General features: G+C 40.9%; 1 protein-coding gene across 2 annotated transcripts in view; it reads left to right on the top strand.

The window, feature by feature from the left end:
• Nucleotides 1-21,320, top strand: part of NYAP2 (neuronal tyrosine-phosphorylated phosphoinositide-3-kinase adaptor 2) — a 176,886-nt gene that overhangs the window by 69,449 nt on the left and 86,117 nt on the right. For both annotated transcript variants that reach the window (XM_084640003.1, XM_084640004.1), the window contains one exon: nt 14,565-14,863. In XM_084640003.1, the coding sequence (XP_084496129.1) occupies nt 14,565-14,863 (299 nt within the window). The remainder of the gene's footprint in view (nt 1-14,564; nt 14,864-21,320) is intronic.

Raw genomic sequence — 21,320 nt, 5'->3', positions numbered from 1 at the left:
TGTTTTTACTTTCCTGCTACATAACCCCACTGAAAGGGTTTAAATAGCAAGACAAAACTAAAGAAACCTCAGAATGAATATGCTCTTTGCACTTAGCCTGCTGATCCCTCTGTTTTTATGCTCTAACCCTTTTCCCTACCTTTTCTCTGTCATGTCTGGGTAGCCTGAATCTCTTCAGGGCACAGACTGTTCCTTATTCTATTGCTGTACAGTACAAGTGGGGTCCAATTTTCAGTTGACCCCTAGGCATTACCATTATAAGCATCATTAGTATTTTAAGTAGTAGTGGTAGCAATAGTGGTATACAAATATTATGAGTCTGATTGTGTTCTCATATGGGTTTCCGACTGATTCAACTGTGTTGACTTCAGTGGAGTTTCCCCTGCTTTACAGATCAGCTTTGTTGGGCTTCTGAAAATCTCACCCTACATCTTCTGCTGTGGGAACTGACATGCTATTGAAAATCCTTAATGTTTCCCTTTGCACTTGCTACTTGAGCTGTATATTTAAAAGGAAAGTAGACTCATATTGATTAGATGGCCTTAGAAAAGTGTCTGTAAATCATTGCTGGAAATAAGCCTGTTGCTGGAAAGGCTAGAGACAAGGTAATACCTTGGCAAGCAAAGCACGGCTCCTGTGTGCTTGACTTCCAAATCCCACTTCTGAGAGCTCCAACATGTTTCCTTTGTTTGTGCCAAGTCTAAAGTTTTTCCAGTATCTGATCCAAAAAGGAAGTCTTTATTCCTTTCTATAAATTTCCTCCCATGAGAAATTGTCTTGTCTATCTAAGAATCCTCTGTCTACTGATCCAAGCCATAGAAGCATTGTAGCAGCTAAAATTCACAACTAGAGGCTTTCATATGTTAATTAATTTACATATTTCATTTCAATAATTACTTACTCATTCATCCACATGCACCTGGGCATAATAGATGCTGCCCCAGCATGATTTTCCATTGAAAGTGTACAACTTTGTCAAATCTCCACCCATTTCTGATAAGGTGCAAACATGCATTCCATTAAAGTGAACACAAATTTGCACTCGGCTTAAATATTGCATATGGCAGGTTTCTAATCTGAAATCACTCTCAAACTCTGAGGGAGCGTATGAGCTCTCATTTCTTGGCTTTTAGCTGAGCATTTCGCATGCAAAAATTTTAAAACATAGCCAATCAGAACCCGCTTCACTGATGTTCATTAAGCTTCCCCTATGTTCAAAAACTAGGAATATTTTTAGGCTGTGTCATAAATATAAAGGGAAGGGTAAACACCTTTAAAATCCCTCCTGGCCGGAGGAAAAACCCTTTCACCTGGAAAGGGTTAAGAAGTTAGGATAACCTCTCTGGCACCTGACCAAAATGACCAATGAGGAGACAAGATACTTTCAAAGCTGGAGAGGGGGAGAAAACAAAGGTTCTCTCTCTCTCTGTGTGATGCTTTTGCCGGGACCAGAGCAGGAATGCAGGTCAGAACTCCTGTAAAGAGTTAGTAAGCAATCTAGTTAGATATGCGTTAGATTCTGTTTTGTTTAAATGGCTGATAAAATAAGCTGTGCTGAATGGAATGTATATTCCTGTTTTTGTGTCTTTTTGTAACTTAAGGTTTTGCCTAGAGGGATTCTCTATGTTTTGAATCTGATTACCCTGTAAGGTATATACCATCCTGATTTTATAGAGGTGATTCTTTTACTTTTTTTCTTCAATTAAAATTCTTCTTTTAAGAACCTGATTGCTTTTTCATTGTCCTTAAGATCCAAGGGTTTGGGTCTGTGTTCACCTATGCAAATTGGTGAGGATTTTTATCAAGCCTTCCCCAGGAAAGGGGATGTAGGGTTTGGGGGGGAAAGATGTTTCCAAGCGGGCTCTTTCCCTGTTATATATTTGTTAGACGCTTGGTGGTGGCAGCAATAAAGTCCAAGGGCAAAAGGTAAAATAGTTTGTACCTTGAGGAAGTTTTAACCTAAGCTGGTAAAAAAAAAAAAAAAAAGCTTAGGGGGGTTTCATGCAGGTCCCCACATCTGTACCCTAGAGTTCAGAGTGGGGAAGGAAACTTGACAGGCTGTTTTTTATCTGTCTCTAGATTGTGACACTGAAGCATCATCGTCCAGTCCTGAGGGCAGAGCAGTGGAGATACTCCACCTCAGCGAGATATCACACAACGCTACACCCCTGTATGGGGAGCCGTATAGTACTCACTTGTGTTGCCAGCAAGCCATGGCAATCTGTGGCTCCACCTACTCTGTCTCTTTCCATCCCTTTAGTGGCACATTGCATTTCCTGAGGAGTAGTTGGTGAGCAGTTCTGCCCAGTACCTAGGAGAGCTGCATATCTTTACAGAATCCATTTATTCCAATCAAATTTGCTGTAAACATAATATACCATAGTTCTATTTTAAGACTCTTTAAGTACCTTCTCTAAATTCCAATTATAGTAGGTTTCCAGTGCTTTATTATGAAAATAGATATCAGCAGGGGCATGGTAAGCCTTTCCTTTGAGAGAGAATATTAGACCTTTTATTCAACCCTGCTGTGAACAGTCTTGATTAGAAGACTAAAATGTCTGCTTTGTAACCCATCGTCCAGTGTGTGTGTTATGTATCTCCTTTCATTCACACTGAGTCTATTTCAACGCCCAGTTGCTTGGCATGGTCCTTTAGGTCAAGCTGTATAGGCTAACACAGCTAGTGCCAAAGTTCCCAGTTCAATCCCCAGTGGTGGCCAAGATGGTGAATGTCTGGTGCAGGAGTGGGAGGCCCTGGGAGGGCACTGAGGGCTAGTTGGGGGAGCTGGCAGGAACATAGGGGCAGCAGGGGAGCTAGGGGTAGCCAGGGGGGGCAGGGAGTGATTCTCTACAGAGTCTGTACCTGGCTCCTGCTTCCAACAGGGGGAATCGACTAACTGGGTGGCCCTGCTGCCTGACTCTACGCCAGGTTCTCAGCTGCTCCAGATCTCATGCTGCCCTGCTGGGTCTCGGGTGCAGCATCCCCAGCTCCATGCTGACCCACTGCCAAACGCACGTGGCACTGATACCTACCAGTTTGTAGAATGCTCTGCAGTCAGGGAGGGAGAGGAGCTGCCTGGCCTGGGCTGGCAGAAGTACCCCCACCCCGAGTTGTCAAAAAAAAATCTGCTTGAAGGCCATGGCTGTCACACTTTCACAATAACAATGTGTATAATTCTGCTAGGATTCCTGTGGCAATGTTATCACAGCTAACAGTGAATCATAGAATATCAGGGTTGGAAGGGACCTCAGGAGGTCATCTAGTCCAACCCCCTGCTCAAAAGCAGGACCAATCCCCAATTAAATCATCCCAGCCAGGTCTTTGTCAAGCCTGACCTTAAAAACTTCTAAGGAAGGAGATTCCACCACCTCCTTAGGCAACGCATTCCAGTGTTTCACCACACTCCTAGTGAAAAAGTTTTTCCTAATATCCAACCTAAACCTCCCCTACTGCAACTTGAGACCATTACTCCTTGTCCTGTCCTCTTCTACCACTGAGAATAGTCTAGAACCATCCTCTCTGGAACCACCTCGCAGATAGTTGAAAGCAGCTATCAAATCCCCCCTCATTCTTCTCTTCTGCAGACTAAACAATCCCAGTTCCCTCAGCCTCTCCTCATAAGTCATGTGTTCCAGACCCCTAGTCATTTTTGTTGCCCTTCGCTGGACTCTTTCCAATTTATCCACATCCTTCTTGTAGTGTGGGGCCCAAAACTGGACACAGTACTCCAGATGAGGCCTCACCAATGTCGAATAGAGGGGGACGATCACGTCCCTCGATCTGCTCGCTATGCCCCTACTTATACATCCCAAAATGCCATTGGCCTTCTTGGCAACAAGGGCACACTGCTGACTCATATCCAGCTTCTCGTCCATTGTCACTCCTAGGTCCTTTTCCGCAGAGCTGCTGCCTAGCCATTCGGTCCCTAGTCTGTAGCTGTGCATTGGGTTCTTCCGTCCTAAGTGCAGGACCCTGCACTTATCCTTATTGAACCTCATCAGATTTCTTTTGGCCCAATCCTCCAATTTGTCTAGGTCCCTCTGTATCCTATCCCTGCCCTCCAGCGTATCTACCACTCCTCCCAGTTTAGTATCATCCGCAAATTTGCTGAGAGTGCAATCCACACCATCCTCCAGATCATTTATGAAGATATTGAACAAAACCGGCCCCAGGACCGACCTCTGGGGCACTCCTCTTGACATCGGCTGCCAACTAGACATGGAGCCATTGATCACTACCCGTTGAGCTCGACAATCTAGCCAACTTTCTACCCACCTTATAGTGCATTCATCCAGCCCACATTTCTTTAACTTGCTGACAAGAATACTGTGGGAGACCGTGTCAAAAGCTTTGCTAAAGTCAAGAAACAATACATCCACTGCCAGTGCTGGCATGCAATATCTAAGAAATCAGCATTGATGTTGTAGGTAGAGATGGACTCAGCTACAACCCAGGATCACTCCCAAACTTTGTGCCTGCGGGGAAGGGAAGATGCTCATACACATGTTAAACCTCATGCTTAGGGCTTAAATTCTCATGGAGTATATCCCAGAGCCCACTATGCCCCAACCCCAATTCTCCATGGTGGGGAGGGGGAAAGAGGGGCATGTTCTGGGGCTCAGGACTTCTGCCCCATAGTAGATGGGTGTGCACCAGAGCTCAGGGCTTTAGCTGCAGGGTGGGGATGGGGGCTTGGGGCTTTAGCCCCATGGGGCTAAAATATTTACCGGAGGTCCACTCCGGACAGCTCTGGCTGAATTTAATGCTACAGGACTTTAGCTTATCTCTAATTATTACAGGTCAGGGTGAGACCTAATTTGGAAACCAGATTATCCCACATCGGCCTACTAAGAGGTTCTGACAAAGAGGGATCTGATCCAGTATGGATATTGCTATGTCCTATGACTCAAAGCTAAACTCCTCTGAATTGAGTGGCTGCCCCATATCTGTAAAGGGAAGAGCCATAACCCCTGATTCAAAATCAATTTCTGGCTCTGGAATCAAATGTTCTGAGCTCAGACCTATCTCTTCATTTTAAGATGTTTTATGTGTTAATAGGGAAACAACTAGTAGAATTACATGCTAGTCTGCTGGGAAATGATTTTGCTGGATATATAATATAGCTCCAGAAAGAGCTACATGAATCCTCTCTTGCAAATGGTATAATAGCACAAACCAAAGGAAACTCCTATGAATCATCTCAGTAATTTCAGCAGGACTACACATGTGGGTAAGGGAGATAACTTGCATGTGCAATGTCTGCAGGATCAAACCCTATGTTTATAGACTTGACTTTGATAAAAAAGGAGCCAAGCCTAGGAGTTCACAGCAGTACTGAGTGCTGTGTCATGAGAGACCTGACTTTTTGAGCAGCATCTGATCTCTTGCCACTAAAGATGATGCATATGGCAGAAGTAAAATATTTCATTGGCATGGAAGTGTGTGTTTGCTGCTCACTGGATCAGCTGCTCCTGCTGGCCAGTACAGCAAGTGACACTGGGGTTGAACTTTGTTTCTCTTTACTTGAACTTCAGGCCTGTGTATCAATGTTACAGGTTTTATTATCTTCCAGATCCTGGTAAGATGCTGATGTGGGATAATCAGGCGCCATTAGGACCTTTGGTTTGATTGGGCTGTAGCATGGTGCAGACATTCTATGCTTGGGAGAGGATGGGAAGGGTGAGACAAGGAATGGGGTCGCTGAAAAGAAAATGCAATTTAAACTAAAAAAAAAAAAATACAAGCCGAATCCTTTCAATTTGGAAAGCTCCTGCTGTTCGTGTGTATGACTAACATGACGTAGCTCAATGTAAACAATATAGTTGTATATTATAGCACTGGTGTGTGCATTTCCCTGACTCCATGGTTGTGATCCTAGCTTTCCCGCCCCCTCACATCTATCACTATTACATCAAATGGACTGTTGAAATCATGTTTGAGGATAAAAATAGTGAATGCCTAAAAACTGAAGATACTAGTTCCAATTTACAAATATAATTTATGCTAATCTTGAAAGGGCCTTTCTGATACAAAGTTAAATATGTCATCCTAATATATACATATGTAATTTATTCCAGTGGGGAACAGACATTTCAAAGCCACTTCAGTCCTTTATCTTCAGAACATTTGATGTGAACAGAGAATGTGCATATTAATTGGCATAAGAGTAAACAAGGGGTTAAAGTATCCTAAAATAAGTTACTGTTTGCTTAACTGTGACAATACTAATTGCTTTGAGTAATAAATTTTTATTTATTCAGTCAAGAGAATGCCTCTAGCTAGCACACACACAGTTCTTGAGTCAAATATTAGCACTGTATCTACAATAGGTCATTTTGTTGTCTTTCAGCGTAGTTCATTTCTGTAACATCTTCTTTTTTCCCCTGTCTCTGAATTAATGTATCTCGTTGGACTAGACTGATCTACTATGGAAAGTATACCAGCTGGGTCTATAGGCTTCCTATGGTAGCAGGCTTTGCAATGATTTGTGGTACACTACTCCACAGATACACACTCCTCTGGGTCTTACCATTGCTGAGGCCCACAGCCTGGATTTTGCCAGCTCACCCAAGAGATGAATCAGGCCAGCAACTGCTATCAAGTGTCTCTCCTTACTCTGAATAAGGAGCAGTCACTACTATAACTTCCTTTGGGTTGCCATAGCCAGAACAAGAAGCCTCTTTTTATAGAGGCAGAGCACAGCTCTTCACGGCTTGTGAATGACAAATGTAAATGCAAAGGTTCTGTGTGAATAATAGAACACCTTGCAATTCCATGGCATCTTCTAACTAAGAACTGCAAAAGTAGTGTTAAAATATCAGATGCAGGAACACAGAAGGAGAAAAATAGATCTCTCTCAGTGGATATGAAGTGCCTAAAATGAATGCTTGTGCCTGAGGCATGAAACCAATAGATTATAGGTCTGAACTGGTAAGAAGGGCTCAGGGAAGAAGATGTGACTTTACAGTATTTGAACATCATGGGATTTAAGCAACCACAATAATTCTGAATCCCTCCAGCTTTACTCAGAACTGTGATATTGTAAGGTATTTGCAGTTTCTAAAATAAATATATAAATCACATAATTGTATTAGTTTGCTGTACAGAATTTTAATTACATTTCTGCAAGTAACTCGTGATGTAATTTCCATAGAGCAAAGTAACAGAATAACTTTAAACCCATTATTTGTAACACACATTAGGGGGAAAAAAGTGAGGTAGAAAGACTCCACAGTCTGACAAGCAATGTCCAAGTATTAAGCAAATGCCACCATTTCTGTTTGGCCAGTATTTCTTAATTAATGTAAATTCTCTGCCTTCAATATCCAACTTCAGAGTTAAGAAGCTTTTTATTATGACTGACTAGTAAAGCAAACTGGAATCAAAAAAATAACCAGTACTCTGTAGGGTTTTATTTTTTGTTCAGGATGTTGACCCCTTTATACACTATACATTTCAGTGTATAGTATATAGAACAGTATAAACAAGTCATTGTATGATATTTTCATGTGTACTAACTTCATTAGTGCTTTTTATGTAGCCTGTTGTAAAACTAGGCAAATAGCTAGATAAGTTGATGTATCCCGTGGAGGACCTCTGCTTACTCCCAGTGGTATTTGTATCCCTGGCTGAGAACCACTGCACTATAATACATGGGTAGAATTTAAATAGGCTGAATATGATTAGCTGAGTAGTTATTTGGCCAGGACACCAGAGCTATCAACCTAGAGATGGGCAAACTATTGTTATTAATAGCATTTGCTACACATTTAGTCTGTTTTTTAGGTTAGTGACTTCTAACCCTGCCTTGCCTAGTTCTGACCTCAACAAGGACTCAGTTGAGAGGGCAACCCTGAATCTGAGGCCACAACTTGGCCCACCAAGTTCTGAGTTCAGTTGTGTTCAGAGTTCTTGTGAACTGAGGTTCCCTCCTTTCCCTGTTGTCAGATCAGCTTTATTCATCATCTATTGTTCCTCAATCCGGGTGAAATCCTGGCCCTATCAAAGTCAATTATAACACTGATATCATCGTGTTTAAGGCCAGAAGGAATCACCAGATCAACTAATTTGACCGCCTGTGGATCGCATCACCCAGCCAACACTGCACCCAGCCCAACAACCAGTATTAGACCAAAGTGTTTTTGCCATCTGGAGACTAAACAATTATGTGCCACAAACAGACAACAGAAAGGACTGAGGTGCACCAACACCCTAGGCCCCTAGGGAATTGATTTAGTGAGATAAATCCAGCTGATCCTAGCACTGACTTCAGTGGGGAAAGGATTGTAGTCCACGTATTTAACCTAGCTTGAAGAATAATGACTGTGCATGTTTTAGATACTGCAGTTGAAGTCCACTGGTTTGCCTTTTAATTTAAGATGAATCCTGTCTTATATGAGTGTTGGAATTGGACCCTAAGTGTCAAATTGTGACCGTCTCTAGGGTAGTGAGAGAAAGCAGGAAGCTCTGTTGACCCCTAATTCATCAAAGAAGGAGGTGGCTAGTGTTCTGGCAATGTTCAATGGCCCAAAACGGGCATGGCCAGGTGAGCTGTAGGAAGCGCATATTACATACTTAACCACTATATGTCCTATCAATGTCCCACAGTGCATCTCCAGCTCCAAGAGCCATCACTTTTTACTCTGTCTATAACGTGAGTGCTTTACATGATTAAATGTTATCACTGTGCAATTCACCCCTTACCTTAGTTTTTGCTGACAAATGTCCAGTTTTATTTTTGTTTTGTTTTTTTAACGTTACTTGGGCACATTTTTTGCTCTGTCATAGAAGCCGTTGCACCTAACCAGTTCAAATTGAAATTTCCCAAGGGAATAATCCAAATCTGCATTTCCATATATATTAATAAACTGTAACATTTTCAGCAACTCATATAATACACATTTGAAATGAGAGAGAACCTATTACCAGTACAATGGAGAGCTCAGGCACTTTCCTGTCAAAAGTAATGGGGTGAGATCATCTACACAATTATTTCTAGTAGCTGTCTCAATAGTCCTTTATGCAGCAAAGTATGTATAAATCTTTCTCAGTCCGCTATGCTGTAGCAGGACATTCTAGCTCCAGCCAGCTCGTCCTTACAAGTTGGAGGAGTACATAAATAAATCCTTTAATTCTCTCCATAGCTCAAGGCATTGTAATGTTGGAGACTCAGGTTCCAAAATGACTTCAGTGAGTTTGTTTGTTTGGGGGGAAGACAAAGGTAAATGGCAGGTCCAGATAATTCTGATTTCATTTATACTGGTATAAATCTGGTGTGACTCTGTTCACTTGGACAGAGTTATTCTGGATTTTAGCTCATGTACCTGAGATCAAGATTTGGCTCACTGCCTCTAGCGAATGGGAGAAAAGTGCCAGGCATGCTTCTAAAGAGCACCTACTGCTGTGCAACTAACAATCGCCTCAATAGTGTGAGACGGGTATTAACCTTTTGTAACCATGTCATGTAACGGGGACCAGGAACAGACGGCTAGTCTTTTACTAGCATTCGTGTCACATCTTTGATACAGGTGGTAGCTTTAGAAGAAGCTGTGGGCTTATTCTGCCCTTTGGGGAACTCCAGGGATTGATTCAACTTTGTGTGTCTGCCCTACTAATAAAGGCCATTTTGGTGGTTACTAGTGTACATGTGTAAGAATTAGACAGAAAATGAAAAAATGTCCTGTGGAAAAAATGTCCTTGCTTGGGACACATCAGGTTTGTTCTGGCTATTTGTGTTCATACTTCTGTCTTGCTATAGGTGCAAACACTGCACACCTCCTGCAGGGGCAGGTCTCAGGAAATCTTCAGTAGTTAGTATCATGAAAGCTGTTCAAGGGCAAACATAGTAGAGGTGTAAAGTTTACTATTTAACTGGCATGCAATTTATTGCATTGGTGCTCTTTGAGCCAACGGGCGGGTGCGTGAGTAGTTTAATATGTCAATGTAATTTATGGCACTGGCATACTCTTAGCCGTGGGTGGGTGCGTGCACTCATGTGTGCGCACGTGTAACCAGTAGTAAGCATCTCTTTCAAGAGTAGGTGCTGATCGCTCGAAATTTCAAAGTGACCTCCAAATGCCCATTTCTCTGCCAAATAGGAGACTTTCCAGATTTACTATACTATAGGAGTACCAGAGCTTTTAAAGATGGGAAAAAGCCCAAGACAAATCTAAATCTTTTGGAATGTCAGCCTATGATGACTTGCAGATAATTTAGAAGTAAATTTGGCATATAACAAAGATTTGCAAATCTAGAGGAAATAGAATTTTTATTGGGGAGTGTAAGATCATTCGAAGGGATGATAAAATCCACAGGCATTTTTCCTGGTCCTTTGTTTTCTTAGACAAAGGGGAAAACCACCACCACAATGAAAGCTGTGTACATTAATTTCTGAGGACAGAATTTGGTCTATGGTATACAATCTAAACATCTCTATATGGAAGTGAAATCATTACTTCTGATTAGTATATTCTATTCAGAGCATTGTATACATAACAAATGTGCCTATATATTGTAACAGGGTCAGGCCGGATGGCTAGAGGAGAGTAATAGAAGGTAGATATATTAGCCTCAGGTTAAGTAGGTCCCTTTTCCCTGGGTAAGGTAATAGGGAAGATTCCAGAACCATCAGGAACCTTCTGGAGACAATTAAGACAGACAGGCTGATTAGAACACCTGCAGCCAATGAAGAAGCTGCTAGAATCAATTAAGGCAGGCTAATTAGGGCACCTGGGTTTAAAAAAGGAGCTCACACCAGTTTGTGGTGTGCTTGTAAGGAGCTGGGAGTAAGAGGCACTAGGAGCTGAGAGTAAGAATGTGGACTGTTGGAGGACTGAGAGTAAAAGCATTATCAGACACCAGAAGGAAGGTCCTATGGTGAGGATAAAGAAGGTGGGGAAGTAGCCCAGGGAGTTGTAGCTGTTGCACAGCTGTTCCAGGAGGCACTCTAGACAGCTGCATTCCACAGGGCCCTGGGCTGGAACCCGGAGTAGAGGGTGGGCCCCCAAACCTCCCAACTCCTGGTCAGACACAGGAGGAGTTGACCTGGACTGTGGATTCACAAAAACAGCCGAACTGAGGGGGGCTGTGAAGCTCCAAGATGAGCAAATCCACCAATAAGCACAAGACCCACCAAGGTAGAGGAGGAACTTTGTCACAATATATAAATACAGTAGAATTAAGGATTAAAGTGGATCTCCTACCTGCATCCTTCAATACGTTTAAATGGTAATCCTCTTTAAATGATGTGACAGGCATTTTTTTGTTGTGGCGAATCAGAGCATTATACTATCAGAACAATTTATGGAAAGATTAGTTGATCATTTAAATCAGCCACCGGTTGGTTGGTTGATTGCTTGGTAGTTTTTAATTATTAATCTTCAAATTGTGGAGGAAAACATCAAGTACTACCTTTGATTTTTTTTGCTTGAAAATCCCTCTGGAATCGACGCCTGATTCAATAATAAGTTGGTTGTAAACATGTGCTAGTTTATATATATGTGCATCACTGGAATATGTCAAGACATGTTCAATTTCTAGCCTTTTATAATAGACTCTTCTTCTAGTGGCTGGAACTTAGAAAAGAGTGGAAATAGTATTGTGAACTAATAGAGATTCTCCCTGAGGTCATGTGGTAGGCTGCTGCTTTTGGAGCATATAATCGTCAATGTGCTATTATCTCATCTGGTACACAGTGCGTATTTGATATAAGCTGTAGCTTATCATCTCAAGAAGTATGTAATTAAATAAAAAAAAAGGTGTTCTTATGATTCCCCAGAGATCAAAGGGAGGGACGGCAGGATAATGTGATGCACAGGGCTTGCTCAATCCTCAAGTGAGCTGTAGAAAAATGGCCTTAGCTTTCGGAAACAGAGGTGTATTAATTGCCAGACCCCTTACTCAGTATTATCCTAATGAAGGATCACTTCAAACAGGATATTAAAATGGGTGCAAGTTAAACAATTTACCCACTGACAATAAGTATTGAGTGGAAGTTGTATGTATTGTGATGAAGGCCATATGGTTCAGGTGTATGTAACTGAGAGTGTACGTAACTAGCTGTCTGAATGGTTTGGATATCTGTTACAGATATAATCCCCATTCATTTTATTGTGTTGCTGAAGGTTTTTAACTGAAACAAACTGTGTTTGCATTCCAGAAATATAAGCATAAATAAGAACAGCATTCCAGAACTGATAAGTACTGCAGAAGAAATATTGTGTGCAGAACTGTCATCCCCAATGCGTTTTGGTACCTGTCTCTATACATTCAGATCTAAGTCAGCTGAGTTTTCCTTCTCCTATACCTATGATTTACTTAAATTATTCCGGGTTATTTTGTCTCCTGAGAATCTGGACTGCATTCCCATTATCCATTCATCTTTCACACTTCTACCTCACTACCTTGTTGCTGCTCCCATTGCAGATTCATGTAGATTTGATGGGATAATAAGGTGGAGTTTACATTTCCCTGTATGAGAGTTATTTTTGGAGCATTTTTCCCTTGCATTCTTTTTATTCCACAGGGATTGACTAGACCCCATGATTTTTATTTCCTGAGATGCATGTATGTCTAAAGTCATAGAGGAGTACCTGGAAGTACAGATCAATCCATGGTGCTACATTTCTAAAGTAATACCCTTTTTTGCAAGACCAATTTTCTCTCTTCTTCCAAAAGATTCCTCTTGAACTTCTGATGTTTGGGATTTGTCCTGTGGGCAGGTTCTTGTCACACGGCTATAAAATCTGAGCTGAGTCGAAGTACTACTTTTAACGTTTCAAGCGTACAACCATATATCAAATACTAGATATAGATGCAGACTGATAAAATGCACTAATTATATCTCGCCAGATGTTGTTCTCACAGCATACAAAATTTAGAAGTCAACTGCTTGTTACCCTAAAATAACATGGGATGAGCGTTTTTTAATGTTTTATTATTTTATTGTTTATTATTTGCACTATGGTAGCACCTAGGGAGCCTTGGACATAAGCCAGGACCCCACCGTGCTTGGAGGTGTACAAACCCAGAACAAAAAGATGATCCCTGGTTCAAAGAGCTTACAATTCTGTAGAGTCTTCAGATCTTCATGTGGGATCAGTAATAGAAAATGCTTGGGATATGGCAGTAAATATAGATTTTACATTGTAACTTGATTTTTGACTTGACAATGATTTCAGTGAACATCCCTATGAAATTGTATAAACCGGAGATAAGAGTGAAAAAAGCCATGTAGGAAACCATTTAAAAAGAAAAGTCAGAGTGGGAAACAGAAAAATATATTTCAGATAAAAAAGTCAAATTAACTACTTAAAGTAGTGTTATTTTAGGGGGGGGTTCAACTATTTTATAAAAATATAAAAGTAGTATTTGTAGAATTGCAGTAGCTATTTCATAGTTAAAACTGAAGCTGATTTCCTATTATTACTGATTTTTAAACCTCACCCTCTAACTACTTCAGAGAGAGAGAGAGAGAGATTCTTCATGAACATTTGCCTACTGCATCTCATCCCAGAGGTGACTGTTTCCTGAAAAGGTTGGTAAAAATCAGAAGAGAAGTTTTAATGCTGTGATGATTTGAAAAATTTACCCGACATTCACTTCTGAAGGCTTTTCTGTGTTGGCCTGTAATAGCTACAGAATGGTTTGGCCTGGTTTGATTTTTAGCCTTGCTGAAGAGAAAAATGTATATATTGCTGAAGAGCTAGAAGGGAAATTAAAAAGTTTTAAACAGCTTGTGATACTCCACACTCCACAGGATATATGGGCTCATTAAAGCAGGATTATAAAATAAAGCCAGTGGGTAGGTAGGTCCCTTAGGGGAAAAGAAGATCTGGCCCAAATCAGCCATGACACACCAACGAGTCTGGAACACAAGAAGGAATTGTAAAACTGAAGGACGTGTATACTATCTGAAAGAGGGGTTGCAAGTTAAGGACATGGGCTTTCTCCATCTTGTCAATGCCAGTTTAGGTGCCTTTTTCTTAGAACTGGTCAGTATTTTTGGAATTAAAAAAAAATCATGTTTCAAACTTTTTGAAAAATAAATAAGAAAAAGTATTGACATTTTGGGCAAAATTTCCTTCTCATGCACACAATTTTGGACGATCTACAGAGCTGGTTAAAATGTTTCAAATTAAAAAAGGAGGAAAAAATTAAAATTCTTAATTTTTATCCCCTTTTGTTGACCATCTCAAATCTCCACCCTTTAATTCCAAAGGCTAAATCCATATCTCAGTCATACTATTTTAGATCAGGGTACCTCTTTGGACTTACTGTGGATTTACACCATTGTAACTGACCTCACAATCTGTTTTTATTTTCATTGTCTCTGATTAAGTTAGCTAAGTGCACAGATTTTTTTTTTAAAAAAAAAAGACTAAAAAATATCCTCCACCCTCTCCACCCCACGCCATGGAAATGTATATCACTGAAACTTTTTTATGTAAAAGCTTTTATGATGAGATGTTGATTATTAAATATTAATGTCCAGAGGCCCCATTTGTAGGTGCTGTTCAAATGCAGGTAGATCCCTTACCTGCATGTGTATGTCTTTTCTCTTACAGCATAGGTGGAGAAGTCGCGAGAGGAAATGAAGGAAGCTATGTGGGCAAACATTTCCGGATGGGATTTATGACAATGCCTGCTCCTCAGGACAGACTGCCGCATCCTTGCTCTAGTGGCTTTACCGTGAGATCCCAGTCTCTTCATTCGGTTGGGGGTACCGACGATGAAAGCAGTAGCTGCTCTCGTAAACAACCTCCACCAAAACCTAAACGAGATCCCAACACCAAACTAAGCACCTCATCTGAAACGGTCAACTCTGGAACAAGTAAGAGTGGGAAACTACCGGACAAGACTGAAGGTAAATAATACAATTTTTTAGAAATGTGGTGTTAGAGAGACCCAATGTTAAGGTCAACCTATTAATAAAGTTTTCCTGAAACACTGCAAATGTATTACCTGTAGTTTAAGTAACTATGCCAGTACCATTTTCCTAGACAAAGTTATATTACAAGAGTACTTACAAAAGTAAAGTGTCTCTCTCTTTCAGAACTATAGCGGTAAAAATAGTTGCAGAGGTGGTGTATATTGCCCAGAGGCAATATTGGCTTTTGTAAGGAATGGTAACACAACCATGTCATAAGTATAAAGGGAAGAGTAAACACCTTTAAATCCCTCCTGGCCAGAGGAAAAGCCCTTTCACCTGGAAAGGGTTAAGAAGCTAGGATAACCTCTCTGGCACCTGACCAAAATGACCAATGAGGAGACAAGATACTTTCAAAGCTGGAGGGGGTGGGGGAACAAAGAGTCCTCTCTGTCTGTGTGATGCTTTTGCCGGGACCAGAGCAGGAATGCAGGTCAGAACTCCTGTAAAGAGTTAGTAAGCAATCTAGTTAGATATGCGTTAGATTCTGTTTTGTTTCAATGGCTGATAAAATAAGTTGTGCTGAATGGAATGTATATTCCTGTTTTTGTGTCTTTTTGTAACTTAAGGTTTTGCCTAGAGGGATTCTCTATGTTTTGAATCTGATTACCCTGTAAGGTATTTACCGTCCTGATTTTACAGAGGTTTTTCTTTTACTTTTTCTTTAATTAAAATTCTCTTTTAAGAACCTGATTGCTTTTTCATTGTTCTTAAGATCCAAGGGTTTCGGTCTGTGTTCACCTATGCAAATTGGTGAGCATTTTTATCAAGCCTTCCCCAGGAAAGGGGGTGTAGTGCTTGGGGGGGGGTATTTTGGAGGGGGAGATGTTTCCAAGTGGGCACTTCCCCTGTTATTTTTGTTAGATACTTTGGTGGTGGCAGCATAAAGGTTCAAGGACAAAAGGTAAAAGTTTGTACCTTGCGGAACTTTTAACCTAAGCTGGTAAGAATAAGCTTAGGGGGTCTTTCATGCAGATCCCCACATCTGTACCCTAGAGTTCAGAGTGGGAAAGGAAACTTGACAAACCATTATTAGATTAATTAACCTAGAAGGATTCTTGCCTTTTCTCGATCTTCCCAATTTAGGGCAAAACCTGTGCCCGCTCTTTCCACCCCAACCCCTCAGCAGAAATAGTGAAAAGGAGGCAGGGTACGAGGTCCTTCCTTCTCCACCAAAAACTGTTTAGGAGGGAACAAGTTATTAGGATCTTTCCTTCCTCCCCTCCAGGCTAGAATTGTCTTTAGTGGAGCAGGAGAACTAGCTATGCTCCCTACTGGGAGACATCAAGCTAGTTCTGCTTGCTAGTGTGAGATGTAAAAGGGATTCCTTAGGGTCAGAATGACACAGATTATTTTTAGTCAGTGCTGGTCTACTCTCACTCCCCACATTACATGTCTGGTGTGGTATATTGCTCTCCATGTCTGTGTCCATTGGGGCTGGGTTGTGGTCAGAAATACTTGTTGGGTTTGCTCATGCTATAACCCTTTTTTAACCAATCAGATTTTAAAAAGACAATAAAAAAATTTCAAAGCTCCTAGCTCAACTGGCTATTTATAGACAGAGATTGAATTAGAGCATAGATTTATATCTCACATGTGTTGATAGGTAAAACAATCTGAAAATGGAATTTGTCATGCATATTCCATTGTGTCACTCTGCCCACAGATCCAAATCCAACTTCTAACACTCCAAACCCAGTCTTTAAACTGCTGCCATTTAAAAAACTAAGCTGTTTACCACAATTTTCCTTCATTTCCTCCAGAATTTATCCCCACAGTATTTCACTGGCCCAAGGCCCAAAAGAGACAATAGTCAGCCTTGTATCACTGACAGGTCTGATATCAAGTGACCTTTCAGCTTTTTGTGCTATTGGATCAGGGAGGTTCCACTATGGAAAATTATGAAACAAAGCTGTTGTTTTCTATAAACACATATAGGATATTTTGCAAAGATGTTTGCAGAAAAATGTTGCAGGTATACTTTAATGGCAACTCATGATAATTCCAACTCTTGTCTATAATCTGGCCCACTGGCTAATTTGGAAGAAAATTAATTTAACTTCCCAGGCAACCACTGGAGAGATTTGTCAACATCATCTTTAATACAATGTGTGTTTTCTTTTTATTCTGTTCTATAAAGATCCATTTTGAAAAAAATGATAGGGGTTGTGTCTCGTGACCCACTTTCTCTTCTGCTTCCTGATTCTGGTGAAGTCAAAATATTGAATCTGTCACATCACAATAATTTCCATAGCAATAGATTTTTTTAAATATGACTCTGACAGTAAATAGAAGAAACTTGACTGGAAGTTAGCAAGTCCTTCCTTGTTTAAAACATAAATAGCATCAGAAACAGAAAGGTAGTGGCTCCTTAAATTGCTTTTTGTATAAAGGTTCTTGTTTCCAAATTTGCTATAGTGTAAAAATCTTTTTAACTTGTGCTGTCACACATTAGCCCAACCTCATTATATAGCAATGTGATAATGCTCCAGTGTGTGTTGTCTCACAGCATATTCAAGTTGTCTGTGATTTAAGGAGCAATTTCTAAGACAGAGAAATTCCTGTGACCTCTCTTTAATTTGATTGGTATGTTTTTATATCTCTGTGTACACTATCAGGCTATATTATTCCTTCTTCTCTCCGCCCCTCCCCTGCCCCTGACTAATTAAAGGGCCTTCATCAGGTGACATTTGTTCCACATGTTTGGATTTATAAAACCCAGTTTTTACAAAATCTAAGGCTGTCTTTCCATGGAGATTTAAACTTCCAATAGAAACAGCTGTTTTGCATCCCACATCATATCATTGCCCGAGTGCTTGGCAACCTGAAAGAGAGATTTTAGAAAGTAAGCTCCTTCAGGGTGGGGACATTATCTTGCTTTTTGTCTTGTATGGCACATAACAAATATAAAGAGGAGTGAAACTGACTGATGTATTTTTACTCCCCAGGTTTAAAGAAATACAGAAGGGAACAGAACAGAATAAAGAGTGACTGTGTAAGCTCTTAGAGACAGGAACCCTCTCTTTCTTCTGTGTTTGTCCGTAGCTGGGGGGTCCTTGGCACTGCTGCAATACAAACAATTAAATCATAAAACCAGTGAAAAGCAAATTAGATTTTAAAAGATGCAGAGACAGGTCATTCTTGAAAATCCTCACTTATGGTGCCCATTTAAGTGTGTGCGTTTACCTGAATGTGAGGCATCTACCCTGCTGCTCTGTAATTCTGTCTGATAAAAGCATTTCTTCTGCTCAGTAACCTCTATAAGCAGTCAACTTGTGGAGAATATGTAGCTTTGGAAAAAGACAATTAATACTGTAATTGGAGTTGTTCAAAAGGCAGTGCCTCTCATAAATTCCCAGTTACTTACCCACCCAAGCTGCTAACCACCTGCTATGAGCTTGAACTGTTGCCACATAAGCTAAACAGAAATTGGACTGAAATGGATTTAGAGCTTTCAGTAGCTTTATGCAGTTCTCAGTTCCTTTTGTTTTCTACATTGGCTAATAATTTATTTAAAGAATGATGTTTCCTGGCTTATAACCAGCTTTTTCCATCCTAGCTGTGTGCCTGTTAATGGAAGAAATATGTCAGAAGATCCTTATTATGTAATGCATTTTTTCCCATTCCAGCTTTCCCTGGCTGTTGCTTCATATTTCAAGGGCAGTGTTCTTCCCTGACTACTCCTTGTGTAACCCTATAGAGTCTTGTTGTATGGATATAAATCACGACAGCATTTGGCCCTCAATAAGTATTCACTCCATATACCTAAGTAGCTTTTTCTGATATTATTTTGCCAGGATCCTCACCCTGCTGCTAAGCTGAACTACCCTTAAACTACTTACAGCTAAATTACAGCTCTTCCCAAGCAACAGCTGTGATGCAGGATTGCAAAGGTGTAGCACCTAAGTGGGAGTGACTGGAGACAAAGGGGGAGATTTTCTAGATGGCAGTTAGGTGCCCAACTCCTGCTGAAAATTAATGGGAGTTGATTCCCTAACTAACATCTGTGCCATTGAAAATCTCCCCCAATATGCCTAAATAGGGCAGAGGTAGACACAGTGCCTTCAGTGGGGTTTGAAAAATGCAGTCACTGCTTTAAAAAACAAAAACAAAATGCAGCATGTATTTCTCCGTAGCTCCAGTCTTCAGGCCAGAAAGCCACATTGCCCTTTCATTCAGGGATTGCAAACAGCAGGATCAGGTCCTGCCTGATTTTGCTGGTGGGGACAAGGAACATCTCCCTGTAACTATGAGTGTATTTGCCCACGCAGAAGACAGCCACAGTTTGGCCCTTAAGGCTGCAACAGTTGCTTGCTCCCAGTTGCCTGGATTCTAACAGGAACTAACAGCAAAGAGCTCAGTCTAACCACTCGGTTAGCTCTAAGATATGCCGTCACGGGTGGTTGTCTCCTTTGCTTATTTTTAGCTGAGGTTGCCACTGCAGGTTTGGATCTGCAGTTTCAGTAACCACCTTTCTGCTGCAACCCCACTTTCCGCTGGCAGACTCCCAGAGCTGAATAATTTTTCTCGGCATTCCATGCCACCTGCTATCTGCTCTGGTGTATTGTCTGGTCCCTCTGGTCAGAAAAAAGTGGTACAAAAGCAGAAGTTCCAATGCAGCTGTGATAGCTTTCTGCCAAGAACAATGAGCACAATGTGATTTTTTTCTGAGGAATCTGTAAACAAGTTTTGAATCTATACAGGGGTATCTTCTACCACTCAAGGCACATATGCATACTTATTGATGTTAATGGAAGTTACAAGCACCGAATGGAGAACAGACCATGCAGTATTAAAAGACATGACAATCTAGTTGCCAGCTAGGGAATTATTCTGTGCTGGGGAACTGATGATTAGTACTGTAGCTATGACAGATGAGCCTGCACTAGGATTTGTGTGCTTAATGGCTTTTTTTCATTTGATGAAATCACTTTATGCATTTCACATTTCTATTTTGTGCATGGACATTGATCATTTACTTGGGGTGACATTCCACATGCAAAAAGAGCACGAGATGAGAAATACAGCCTGCCTGCAATATCCATAAATGTATTTATTACACTTAAGTTACATTATGTTTAACCTAATGTATAGGTACACATAGCAGATACCTTTTCATTGGGTTGTTTGCACTGCAGGGAGACATAATAATGGGCCTTCTCACAGTATTTCCACTAGCCATGAGCTGAAATTCTGTGATAAAACCAGATCTTGGATTATTTTAGTCTACTGGATGTCTCCCTAAAGCATTAAAAGCCACTGGAAAAACAAAGCTTGGTTTCCATTGCCTCATTGCTAGAGCTGACCTGAAAATGTTGAAGGCAATGGTACTACTCGGGTAAGGGTTTGCGGGATCAGGTCAGAATATTAAATCCCACACACATCCTTAGAGCTTATCCATTGTAATACCTATGTCCTGTAAAACTCATGTGGAGCTACAGGAAAGAGAACAGAACACAGCTGCACTCATTATTCTATAGAAAATAAATTAGATTTCTATCCTGGTACCTTTTCCCTTACCTTCTTGTTCAATTAAGCTCTAATTCTACTCCCATTAAAGCTAATGGCAAAACTCTCATTCAATTGAATGGAGTGGGAACTTAAAAGCATTTTCTTCCTAAAGCCTTGATCAGGCAAAGTGCTGAGCACCCTCAACTCACATTGAATTCAGTGAGAGTTGAGGGGGCTCAGCCAAAATGAGCCTTAAGAGATTTTGTGCCAGACTCCTAGTAAACCTACTGCCCATTCTCCAGTTTGTCACTAATTTCTATCTAATCACTGTTTGAATATAATCATCTTGGTTGATACACAAAGTTGCCACTTTCATATCATCCACATAGATTAACACTGGGTGACATCAAGCAGCATATGCCTGACATGCTGCAACTGCGTTTGGCACTTCATGCTTTTCAGTTTATAGGCATGCTGTAAATACAGCAAACGGAGCTATGTTGGGAGAACGCACACTAGCAACACCTAAACAGAACACATCCTCATCTCCATGGGGTCATAATGAGCCAGAATGGGACTTTAAAAAAATGCAGATGCAAACCCCAAAATGACTTGGTGTTTTTTACTGATTCTTCTTGTCTTGTCCTCAAACGGCTTCCCACCATGTCTGTGCACATGTGATTGCCTGATCACTGCACTCTGCCAGGTCTCTGGAAGAGCATTCATGCACAAGCAACTGTTATTGCAGGAGATGCTTCATGTTTCTGCTGCAGTCACAGATCTGGGGGCCAGTGATGTAGCCCCACTTGATCATTGCATCTCGAGACCAGCCAACTCCACTATGGCATTGATTAGGACCATGTAATCCAGGGCTGATCTGCACCAGGTAGGTCCTCAACTTCTGGGAGCTGGAGCAAAGAGGCTTACAAGGTCGTTCTCCACC

This window comes from Lepidochelys olivacea (genome assembly GCF_965140295.1).
Source record: "Lepidochelys olivacea isolate rLepOli2 genome assembly, chromosome: 9".
Classification (NCBI taxonomy): Eukaryota; Metazoa; Chordata; order Testudines; family Cheloniidae; genus Lepidochelys; species Lepidochelys olivacea.
This window is presented reverse-complemented; position numbering and strand designations above follow the sequence as displayed.